At 42.1% G+C, this 12940-nt stretch overlaps 1 protein-coding gene and 1 pseudogene across 26 annotated transcripts in view; one reads left to right on the top strand and one right to left on the bottom strand.

Moving 5' to 3' along the window:
- Rbfox2 (RNA binding fox-1 homolog 2) overlaps nt 1-12940 on the bottom strand; it is a 264663-nt gene that overhangs the window by 187634 nt on the left and 64089 nt on the right. Inside the window, exon 1 of one of the 26 annotated variants that reach the window (XM_076556286.1) lies at nt 12707-12771. The exons of 24 other annotated variants lie outside the window; for them this stretch is intronic. In XM_076556286.1, coding sequence (XP_076412401.1) covers nt 12707-12748 — 42 coding nt within the window. In that variant the 5' untranslated portion in view covers nt 12749-12771. Of the gene's footprint in view, nt 1-12706; nt 12772-12940 lie in introns of those variants that run through there. One more of the 26 variants, XM_076556297.1, reaches the window with a different exon arrangement.
- Nucleotides 2625-3356, top strand: LOC143269832 (oogenesin-1 pseudogene; annotated as a pseudogene).

Below are 12940 nucleotides of genomic sequence, written 5' to 3' on the forward strand. Positions count from 1 at the left end.
TTCGAGGCCAGCCTGGGCTACCAAGTGAGTCCCAGGAAAGGCGCAAAGCTACACAGAGAAACCCTGTCTCGAAAAAACAAAAAAAAAAAGAAAAAAGAAATACCCAGGGCTAGAGAGATGGCTCAGAGGTTAAGAGCACTGGCTGCTCTCCAGAGGTCCTGAGTTCAATTCCCAGCACCCACATGGTGGCTCACAACCATCTGTAATGAGGTCTGGTGCCCTCTTCTGGTACCTATGTACACATGCAGGCAGAACACTATTCAGATACTTTATGAATGGAACCATGGCATCTGTCTCTTTGTGGGTAGCTTATTCACTATCACAGTTGTTTCAAAGTTTATCTATATTGTAGCATGTGTCAAACCCCCTTCTCTTTACGTCTCAGTAACACTGTGCTGCACATGGAAACATATTTCACTATCTTGGACACTTGGGCTACTTTTACCTTTGAGTAGTAAAGCTGAGAAGCATCTAAGCAGACAAGTACCTGCTCACTACCTGACTCGGGCTCAACTGGGTTTACATCCAGGAGTGGTGCTTCTAAATTTTTGAGTCACCACCATGCTACCTACTTTCCATAGTAGCTGTACTATCCATCTTACATTTCTATCAGCAATAATACACAAGGGTTCTCATTTCTCCCCATCCTTACAGACACTTGCTTATTTTGTCCTCCCCCCCCCTCTATTAACAGCTATCCTGTGGGTATGAAGTAGCATCTAACAATAGCTTTAACTTTCTTTTTCTTATGATTAGTGAATTGAGCATCTTTTCATGTCCTTATTGGTCATTTATATATGTTTACAGAACTATCCTGACAGCCTATTAAATTATTTTGCTCAACTGAGCTGTTGAAGATTATTTTGTTACTAGGTACTATTGCTCATCTTGTGTTTACCAATACCATCTTCTTCTTTTTTTCCTTTTTTTTTTTGTTTTGTTTTGTTTTGTTTTACAAGATGGGTTTTCTCCCTGTAGCCTTGGCTGTCTTGAAACTAACTCTATAGTCTAGACATCCACCTGCCTCTGCCTCTGAGGGCACCACTACCACCGGGCTGCAAATATTTTTTTCTGTCAGTAAGTTGCCTTTCATTCTGTTATTAGTATCCTCTTATGCATAAAAGTGTTTAAATCTTCTCTGGATTTTTAGTTTGCTTTTGGGGATAGGATCTTGCTATGTAACCACGGCTGACCTAAAACTCATGACAATCTGCTTCAGCCTCCTTTACATTTATAGCCAAACCCATCTAAAGCTTTTCATTTTCATAAAATCAAACATATTGGTTTCTTTTGTCTTTATTCTGTGCTTTTAGTGTCGTGCCCAAAAATCCATGGTCAAACCCAGGGTCATAAAGATTCACCGTAGATTTCTCTGATGGCTCTAAGGTCTCACCTCCTCATGTCTAGGTCTTGGCTCCACCCTGAGGAGAGAGCTCTCACCACATAAGGATCCAACTTCTTTGCATTTTTTAAAGGTTCCTTGGAATTCCATCCATTTACCATCTTCTTTAGTTCTAAGGATATGGATTTAAATACTCATTCTATGCATCTGCAAAGATTTCTATCTCCAAACTGCCTTTTTGCCTAGGCCCTTTATTTTTGCTTTTCAAGCATGCATGATGTGGAACTTTGTCAGTAGAGGGCACAGCAGAGACACTTTAGGAGGAAAAGGTCTTGCTTCCAGGTCTAGCTGCTCCTATAGGAAAAGAAGTTCCCCTTCCTTCTAGCTCCTTTAATACAGGGCAGCCAACAGCTGGAAGCTTCCCCAGGAGTCCCCTGCAGGCTGTTACCCAGCAGAAGATCTCTGGTGATTCAGCTCCCCTTGAATTCTCCAGTATCCTGGAGGGTAAACTTGTGGCAATTTGGTATGAGACTTCATTCTCTGATATCTAGAATTATGGCCATACCCTCTCCAACAATGTCCAGATCTGATGTGGAGAGGTGAAAAGTGGGGAAGCCATTGAAGGAGCCAGCTCTTTAGGTGTCCTACTTCATGAGTAGGTGGTATCATATACAAGTTACACTAAATATGTTTTATCATGTATCAATCATATTAGCATATTATAACTACTACTATATGTCTCATTCTTCTGATTTTACCTTGATTTACATAAGTCAATTCTGCATTACATTTACCAAACTTCCTGTCCAAATTCCAGCAGTCTCTCTCTCCTGATTAGACCCAGAGTGTACAAGTGAGATAAGTGAAATAGTGAAAGCTACTGACTAGTACAAGATAAACTTTGTGTTTAATGTTAATATATTACCTCATTAAAACCCTGTTGGCTCAGTCTTGGATCCTGGAGTCACATCCTGCCCCTGCCTGGGTTTGGAGGCCTCTCACCAGTGTCCAGATCAGGATATTGACTCCTAAAAGCCAGTCACAATGGGAGACCAAGCCCCACCAACACTCCAGCAGCTTGCAATAGAAGGGCTACTCAGGGAGGAGGCCTTGGCCATTTCTGCTCTGGACAAAGGGGAAAGTCAGAGTGCTGGATTTGACGACCATAGACACTCACTTCTGGAGCATATGGGCTGGAACCTATGAAGTTGACTGCTCTCAACAGGTCATGACTCAGGGATGAAGTCATGAGCAGCCCATGGAGACATGTCATGACTCAGGGATGAAGAACAATTTGAAGGTGGTAACTGACCTCAAACTTGTGGACAACGACACCAAAGAATATGCCACTCACTTGGTGCAGTGGGCCCAGCAGAGAAAAGGTTCCATTCATCTATGCTGTCTGAAACTTCAGATTTGAGAATCATGTGTTTCCAATGTCATAGAGATCTTAAATTCTGTAGATCCCCACTGTATATGGGAGCTGCACCTGCGTGATTTGTGGATAGACGATATGGCTGCTTTTGGACCTTACCTGGGGCAAATAAGAAACCTTCACACTCTAATCCTAAAGGGCATCACCAATACCTTCAGGATGGATGAATCCCAAGGACTGGAAGAGGAGTGGATAAGCACATTGCTCTCTCAATTCCCCAAATTCCACTGCCTACAGCATCTCTATATAAATGATATCTACCTTCTAGTTGGCTGCATGAGAGAATGGCTCAGGTCCCTGAAGAAGCCCTTGGAGACCCTATCCATTACGTATTGCCACCATTCCCAGTCAGACTTGGATCACCTGCCCCAGTGCCTGAACCTTTCTGAGCTCCGGCATCTGCACCTGAGTTCTGTACTTTTAGCTGAGTGGCCTGGACCACTTGGACTTCTCTTGGAAAGAGTCAGTCACTTTGCAAAGCCTAGAACTGGAGAAATGTTGGCTGGAGGATTCAGGATTCAGGGTGCTCTTGCCTGCCCTGAGCCAATGCTGCCAGCTCACCAAGGTCAATTTCATTGATAATAATCTGTCTCTGCCTCTCCTGATACAACTGCTTCACAACATAGCCAAACTGTGCTATACCCTGCACCTCTGGAATGCTACGATCACAGGGGCCTAGTACTTGTAGATCAGGTTGACCAACTTTGCCCCGAACTCTTGAGTATAATAAGGACAAAAAGAAAGCCCAAAAAAGTGACTTTTGCTACAAGACAATGCTATAAATGTTTCAATTGTTCTGTCTATGAGATGGAGAGCAGGCATTGCCTTTGCTGGCAATAAATTGGGAAAGGTTTAAAAAAAAAAAAAAAAAAACCTGTGATACATCATTCTATAGTAAGGAAACAGACTCAGAAAAACTATGCATTTTCTCCACAGTATTAGAACTCCAGGTCCATTTAATGCTCCAGCTGTTCTCTACTGTTATTTCTTTTTCTTCACAAAGCTAGAGATGCATCTGTGTACAGAAGGACAGGGCAAGTCCCACTGTTACCTCTGAAGAAGGCTGTAGTCTAAGAAATTAGATCTGGGCAGAGTTCTAGCTCAGAACCAGTCATACCGACTCTATCAGTTGATGCTTGTTTAGAGTCTGAAATTTAGGGTCAGGGTACCCCTATGTGAACAGCCCCACCATATCCACCTCAGCACTCAAGTCTCTGCTGAGTTTCCCTAGTAGACAACGCTGTCACAACTCACTGTGACAAACTCTGTTGTGGTGTGAGAAGGAGAACCTGGCCCTTTCCTTTAGCTGCTGTCACTCACTACATCCTCTTGTTACAAAGCTACAGCATTACTGCACTCAGTGCTGCTAAGTTCTAGCAAATCAGGGGGCCTGAGATGTCTTGGGAGACCCAAAACAACCTCCTGGCACACTGATCACTTTGTTAAATGCTGAGATGTACAGATAAGTAGGTCCTTTGCCCTCAAGGAACTTCATAGGCTATTTAAATTCCCTTTCCTTCACTTCTTTGGTCTTCACTTCTTTGTCTGTGCACCACTTAAGTGGATTAGATATATTTCCCTGGGCTAAATTTCATTCTTAGTGCTGAAGTGATGGTAAATAAATATTTAATAAGTCCATCAGACAAAATCTGAAATACAGAGCTCTAATAAACTCAAAAGACTACACATACATTGTTCTCTTACCTTCCCCATCTTAGTGTGTTCTTCATTAATAATAAATTGATAAACCCTTGAGCATTCCTGGTGGGATGTAAAAGATCAGCTGTTATGGAAGACAGCATGCCAGTTCCTTGGGAAGTTAAATGAAGAGCTATCACATGACCCAGTCATTTCACTCCCAGGCACATAAACCCTAGACCGGCTACCCAAACAAATTCTAGATGCACTGCTCCCTGGTACTCTTCTCAACTGTAACCAGCACATCAGTAAAGTATGACTTACATAAACAAGGGGCTGTTATTAGGTCCATGCACGTATGCCATGTAGCAACTTATTATTCATCACACTACTGGAAGAAGTCAGACACGACAGAGTATGAAATGTGGAAAGCAGCCGAAATCCTGGAAACCAAAAATGGACTGGTGATTGCTAAAGACAAATCTCTACTGGGGTCATGAAAAATGTCAGAATAATATGGAGGCACTGATAGGTTTGACACTGAGAATGTACTATATGCCACAAAATTTTCCATTTTAAGAAGTTAATCTTGGGGCTGGAGAGATGGCTCATGAGTTAAGAGTACTGGTTGTTCTTCCAGAGAATGTAACTTTGATTCCCAGTACCCACATGGCAGCTCACAACTGATACTCTAGCTACAAGGGATCCAACAACCTCTTCTGGCCTCCATTGGCACTGCCTGCACATGGCGCACAGACATACACACAGACAAACACCCACCATACCTAAAACAAAACAAAAAACCCACAATAAATATTTTGTTTTGTTTTATTTTTTGAGACAGGGTTTCTTTGTGTTGCCCTGCCTGTCCTGGAACGCGTTCTGTAGACCAGGCTGGCCTTGAACTCACAGAGATCCACCTGTCTCTGGCTCCCTGAATGCTGGGATTAAAGGTACGCAGCTCCACTGCCCAGCTCACAATAAATCTTTTTTTTTTTTAAGATTTATTTATTTATTTATTATGTATATAGTGTTCTGCTTCTGCTTGCATATATCCCTTCAGGCCAGAAGAGGGCACCAGATCTCATTACAGATAGCTGTGAGCCATCATGTGGTTGCTGGAAATTGAACTCAGAACCTCTGGAAAAGCAGCCAGTGCTCTTAACCTCTGAGCCATCTCTCCAGCCCAATAAATCTTTAATAATAAAAATAAGGTTAATCATATGTGAATCTTTACTCAAATAAAACGGTTTTGAAAGCAATGTATTTATTATATAGTATGCTAAAACAAGCCTTATGTTACTGAAGTTTGGGATAAACACAGAGACTGTAGCAGGTAACACACATAAAGCCCTTATTGAGCATTAGATACTACAACTATTGAGATGTTCCTGTTTTTCAAAATATTCCTCAAATTAAGTGCCTTATGATCTACAGCAAAAACATTCTCCTTAATTTAGAACTTGGACTACCTCATGCCTGAATTCCTATAATAACAGTCTCTCGGCTGGCCCAGCAACATAGCTATCTAAACATCCCTCCAAAGCTTTCTTAAGGTCAGGGTTAACTGCCTACAACCACACTCTCTCACTTCAATATTAATGGCACTCTTTATCTTAAAAGATTAAGTTCCCAATATTCTAAATCAGGTCTCACCAGTTTAGTGGCCTCTTCAATAAGTATTCCTAGGGAACTTTTTTTAAAATGTGTATGGTTCTGTACTAATAATGCAAACACCAGTTGTGTGTGGTGATACACACCTGTAATCCCAGCACTCACCCTTAACTACATAAAACTATCTCAACAAACAAAAAACAAAAAGAAAGCAAAGAACAAATTGCCACAGGGATTCTTGTCACGAGAAACTTTGACTCCTAAGGGAGAAGGGCACGTAAAATATTAACATTAGCCATGCAATAAAGTGAAACAAAGGGCCAAGGAAAGGAGGTGAATATGGCTGCAAGTAGACTAGGAAAGTGTAAATAAATCCTGATTGACTTGACCGGTTGAGGAGTGCCTACCTAAGAGATCAATAAAGCACACCTCTGGGTAAGTTTTCCAAAATGTTTCCTTGAAAACTCAAAATTTATCATCAGCAACAAGTATCGTTGTCACTGTTTTCCTTCAAATAACAGGCATCCACTTTTAATAAAATGTCTGCCAGTACCCAAGCCTCAGTAATCATGGTCTATGGGTTGTGCTTTCAACTAAAAATGGCATCCCTTGGAAAGGTAGCTAGTTCAGCTGGTAACTCAAATAATCACAACAGCACTTTCTACTGCAACAGACACTATACTCAGCACACACCACAAGATATGTGCTTTCCACATATTGCCATTTTACCACAAGATTAAAAAGATACACAGTCAGGGTGGAAAATTAAACATTAGCAGTGACGGTTATGCTATTCTCCACTTCTTTAATGCTAACCATGTGTCAGTGAAGAATACAATTTCCTGGGGGCTAAGGCGATGGCTTGGCTGGTAAAGTGCCTGCTGTGTAAAACATGAAGACCTGAGTTCTGATCTCTACCACCCACATAAAAGCTGGCAGCAGCACACATCTGTAACCTCAGGGTTGAAGAGACAGAGACGGGTGAATTCCAGCAAGCCAATGAAATCATCAAGGCCTAGGTCCAGCAAGATCTTATCTTAAAAAGTAAGATGGAAAGTGACCAAGAGCAGTATCTAATGGCAACCTCTGACCTCAACCTACATGCCTGCACACACACAGGGACATGTGTATACATGGACACAACTGGAATGCATGTTTGCACATATTCACATGGATATGTACACACTCACACAGAATATAATTTAACAGTCATTACATTCCTTTACTACCAGCATTTTGTCTATGGCATAATTAAACCATGCCTTAGTCTGACATGTCACAATTTGTGCAAGAGGAAAGAATAGTTGTTGTATCACAACTATCTGTGATCGTGAAGGCAGTCTGCCTCTCAGCCTCAAATTCTTAGCCTTTTAAATGAGAGCACCATCTATTTAAGGATCAATGTATTATGTACAAAATTATCTGCATAGTCCCTGCTCCTTAATGGGGTAGTCTTTCTAAAGAACAAAGATAAAAGCCGGGCAGTGGTGGCACACACTTTTAATCCCAGCACTCAGGAGAGAGACGCAGGCGGATCTCTGTGAGTTTGAGGATAGCCTGGTCTACAGAGCCCCAGAGAAACCCTCTCGAAAAAACAAAACAACAACAAAAGAACAAAGATAATGAGAAACAATGCTTCAGCTGTATACATTTCCACCCCCACAAATGTGGGCAGTTCTGACCTGTACAGGTTGAGATTCCTGGTATGCACCCTTCTTACCTGTACTGTACTCACACACACAACACACATAGGAAAGCCAAAGCAGGCTTCAGATGTCTTTTCTGCAGTTACAGAGCTGAGAAGAGGTAGGACTTGGTATTAAACATCTTACTGGAAACAGTCCTGGTAAACGGGTAACATTAAGCTGTGCCCCCCTCCCCCCCCCCCCCCCCGCGCGCACGCGCGCGCACACACACACACACACACACACACACACACACACACACACACACACACACACACACCCCATACCATAACCTCAGCATCTGACAAAGAACATTCAGGGAACAGCAGGGGGAACTGTCTGTATTGAACACAGGCATACATTTTTTTCTTGTCAATACTCCTTAAACAACACAGAATAACAATTATTTACAGAGCACTGACAATGCATTTGTAAATTTAAAGTATACAGGCATATGTGTATGTGTTACATGGAAGAAAAAAAACCACTCTATCTATGCTAGATGTGTAAGCAGATCTGGGTGACCGAGCAGATCCTGAAACTAATCCCTGCAGACACTGAGGAACAACTATGTCCCCTTCTGGCTGATAAGGGAAATCTCAGTTCAGACTGGTTAGGTTAAATGACATGCCCAAGGGTGCACAGGCAGTAAATAACAAAGTGGCCTGGAACCCAAGTTTTCTAACTACAGACTTGGGGTTCTTCCAGCTGGAACTTAGAACTTTCTAAGAAGATGAAATTTGTTTTGTGCAATAATTGATAATCATCTGCATCTGGATTTGAAGCAGCCATGATTACAATGCTTATTATGACTAAATACGCCAACTGATAACCACCAACAAATTAGTGTGTTGTGATATTCAATTCAAACTGGTGTTTCACTGAGCCCAACCAAGGATTCACAAGCTTTGGCACTTTAAAAAAAATATACCTCTTAATTAGCTTTTGAGCACAAAAGAAACATCCCAAATAACCATTCCGCAATATTCAAAAAAGTCCCTCTGAGACACGCTAACATGTTGAATATCATACTCTATATTTAAATTAACAGTTCTATCCAAAGTCAATATAGACAAAACAATAATGTTTTTTCTTAATTGGTACATACTGACTGTTTCAATTTAGCTTTTGCAGCTGTCTCTTGACTCACACTGCTATTCAACATGTCAAATTAGCTCTACTGCTTACTGGCCCGGTGACTTAGGACAACCCTGCTAGGCATTTGTTTTCTGATCTGTAACGTGTATGTAATTATACCTATGCTGTACACAGATGTTAAGATTCAGCATAGCGCAGAGAAGCACCTGCAAGTCAACCTCCCTTACAGAGAAAAGCTTACAATCACTGGTGTTGTGAGCTTTGAGCTTGAAATCCTGTCTTTCCTCTCCCTCCCTTAATATCTGCATGACTAAGTACAAATGGGCCTTTTCTATTTCCTACTCCCGTGTCACTCCCAATGCCAACTCCCTATCTCTCCTGGGGTCCCTAAAACAATTCCCTGACCTTCCTCTCATTGTGTTGATTCCCTTCAGGAAGAAGGCAGTACTCACTGCTGTTGACTCCATGATCAGCTGATAAATCTTATTTTGTGTATGAGTGTTTTGCCTGAATATGTAAATGCACTGTATGGGCGTGTCTGGTGTCCATGGAAGCTAGAAGAAACAACTGGATCCCCTGGAACTGGAATTAAGGATGGGGCAGTTGTAAGCCATCAAAGTAGGTGCTGAGAATGAAACCCAGGTCACCTACAAGAGCAGTGAGCACTCTTGACTGATGAGCCATCTCTCCGGCCCAGCATGATAATTCTTGCTTGGGACCAATCAAGGAAACCTCAAATAAAACCACCTGAGAGTTGGATTTGGGCCAGCGGGGGAGTGTATACACAATTTCTTCATTCACAAATTACACAACTGAGTTTCCCCAATTTTGAGAATTTGCAGGGGTCAACACATCCAAAATGCAATGGATCACACCTAAAATGCAATGGATATTATCTGAAATGCAATCTTCTTCATGATCTTGGTACCTTCCCTGCCAAACCTTTTTCTTTCAGGATCAAGATCTAAAAACCACAAACTTCCCTTTCTTAAACATGTGATCAACTATCAGGAATTCACAGAGCTATCTTCATCAGCTCTCTTTTTCAGAACACTTGAATCCTGAATCCACTGAACTATTCAGCTCCTGCAGTTCCTCCTCGTATAACCCTTATTGGGAATAATAAACATTTGATAGGGAAAACCTACTCATACAGTTCTCTGTGTGTACAATTAAATATTTGAGACAGCTGAGAGACAGGTTAAGTGGCAAGGAACCTAACTAAAGAGATGAGAAGATACTGAGACTCAAGAAGGGACCCTTCTGAGAAACAGGACTACTACACACATTTGCAGATAAAAGGCTGAAGGGGAGGCGAGAGGGACTGTAACTTTCACATAGCACAAGGTGCTATACAATTCATATACTTTAGATCATGATTGGGTCTTATGTCCACTACCAAATGAGGACAGTGAGATTCAGAAAGGTTAACCGAGAAGCAAACAGCTACTTGTGGTTGAAGCACAGTCACAACTGCAAATGTTCTTTCTATTACACGTTAAACATGAGCTTAGTGCAGAAAAGCCTTGCTCTTCAGGGCCAGGCAAGAAGGGGATGATCTGGACACTGGCTTGGCAAACTGATCCTCTTCTGGTAAAGGAGGAAACCTATAGTTATTCCCAGTGCTGCCTTTTGCTTTAATTTAAAGACAGGTCACTTGGTTCCCTGTTAAAATGCAGGCTCTGTAATTTAGAGCTGTTCTGAGTGATACATGAAGTTCTCACCTCTCCTAGGTGACTCATGATGAAGCTAAGGTACCTGGTCCACACTCTAAATAGGTTACTCTGCGTGGTTCTCAATCCTTAGTGATAATTGGGCAACCATTTAAAACTATTGAGTTCTGGGCCTCTTCCTTCTGGGTCCCAAATTATGTAGAAAAGGTCCCAGATTGATTCTAATACCAAAGTGGGCCCACTGGACTATCCTATCCCAGATAACTTGCTTCTCATAGTTCTTCATCTCAAAAAATACATTTTTGTGTGGTGTGTGTACACCCCTGAGATGCATGCATGTGTAAGAGTTTTCCCACGTATGTGAACACATTGTGTGTAGGTGCAAGTTGGCTAGTGCGTGTGGAAGACTGAAGCTGATGGAGGTTGTCTTCCTCAATCTATAAATTTTGTGAAGCTGGGGCTCTCACTGAACCCAGAGTTCACCAACTGTGGCCAGTGAAGCCAGCCTGCTTGCTGTGGGAATCCTGTCTCAGCCTCCCACACTGGGAACACAGGCAGCCACAGCTGCACATGATGCTGAGGACCCAAATTCCAGTCCTCACCTGCACAGCAACCACTTATCTACCAAGCCATCTCCCCAGTCCCTGTTAGGTCTTAATACTTTTCAAACATTTTATTTAATTATTTTGGGAGAGGGAGATATGCCACACTATGCACAGGGAGGTCAAAGGACAGTTTGTGGAAGTCAGTCCTCTCCGTCCACCCTGTAGGTAGGTCACAGGGATCAAGCTCACCATCAGGCTTAACGGCCTAACCCACCGAGCCCTCACTGACCTCTTTTGTTTTAGGATACAAGGTCTCTAAATGTAGCCCAAACTGACCTTGAACTCCTAACTTTCCTGCCTCAGCTTCCTCTGTGCTGCAATTCCAAGAGTGTCCTATCACACCAGCTTAAGAAATAGGCTTTATTAAATGACCAGTCAGCAGGCACTGAGAACATACAAAATTTGGAAATGTTTTATATATTGGTTTGCTTAATCCTCAAGCTGCATTTTGAGGCTGGTTCTTACATCACAGCTCATATATATGAGGAAAAACAAGGTAGCAAGAAACAGTGACTTGTCCACGGTCAGCTCGAGAAGCTCAGGTCTGGACTCGGGCCACTCTGATCCCGGCACCTAGGCTCTCAAACACACAGACTGCACTGCCCAGTGGTACAGTGGAACAAATCAACCCAAGTGGGTCACCTCGGAGATGTCATCCAGGGAAAGCTAATGCTCGTATTCTCACATGCTACCATTATTCCAAACATCACTGCTAAACTACAGCACACCACAGTTCTTGTTCAGAAAACAAAAATGCCTTCAGAACCGACACGTGCTTGAAATAGCTTTAACTGGGATAAAAGCCCATTTGAGCATGGACATAATCAGGAAAAGCCAATTCTGACTAAGTTTTTTGGTGGAAAATTCAGTTAGATTTGGAAAATATTTTCCTCCTCACTGGTCTCTGAAGCCGACTCAAACCAGTTCTTTCTGTCATGCACAATGCTTCTATCGCCAGAGCCCAGGTGACTGTTTGAAGGACAGTCAGTACTCATCTGGATGCACAGATTCTGTCACATGTTTTCCTTTTAAAAATCATCCTTTTAGTCACATCTAAACAAATTCATTTGTCCTTGGCTACCAATATGAACATGTATGTGCTCAGAACTGTCTTGAAGCATATAGTTTTTCTCTCTGCTGAAAAGCAACTGCTTTGATTTCAGAATTTAAGTGTTTTATTTACACCCATCCATATAAAAATAGGTGCTATAATTTGGCATTAATGAATCATTTAATTGCATGTAGTATCATAAAAGAAATAGTGCAAAGGTAACTAAGTACATTTCTAAAATATGCACCCAAATACCCTCACATACAAGGGATAAAAGCATACACAAATACTATAGGGATTTAGCTATAAAAAGATATTACATTTTTATATCTGGTGAGCTCCTTTGTGGAAGAAATATGTCCTTTCTCAACAAAGAAAATATTCTGCAAATTCAGAAATGATTTACGAATTTTTTTCTCAAACAAGCATTAATGCAGATCAGCATATAATTCCACACAACCAACCTCTGTTTGAACTGGACTCCCCACACCTTATTGAGGCCAACGTTCCCCTCGACAAACTCCCACTCCACCCCCACCATACACACACCCAACGCCCCACCAACCTCACAGGGGTTCCTGGGCTGGTCCATGGAATCTGATGACATCACTCTCTCTTCCTTCCTGGAATTCTAAACCCTGCTGCTCTCCCCTTGCACACAGCTACCATCTCCATGGCAACCTCACCTCCTCCTGCTTCCCTATTGGCTTCATGGAGCAGGATACACAAAAAGGTTTTCCGTTCTGCCCCCACTGCCCGCCCGCAAAAATGATGCTTTCAACAGGAACCTGGGCTAAAT

This window comes from Peromyscus maniculatus, chromosome 20 (genome assembly GCF_049852395.1).
Source record: "Peromyscus maniculatus bairdii isolate BWxNUB_F1_BW_parent chromosome 20, HU_Pman_BW_mat_3.1, whole genome shotgun sequence".
NCBI classification, from domain to species: Eukaryota; Metazoa; Chordata; class Mammalia; order Rodentia; family Cricetidae; genus Peromyscus; species Peromyscus maniculatus.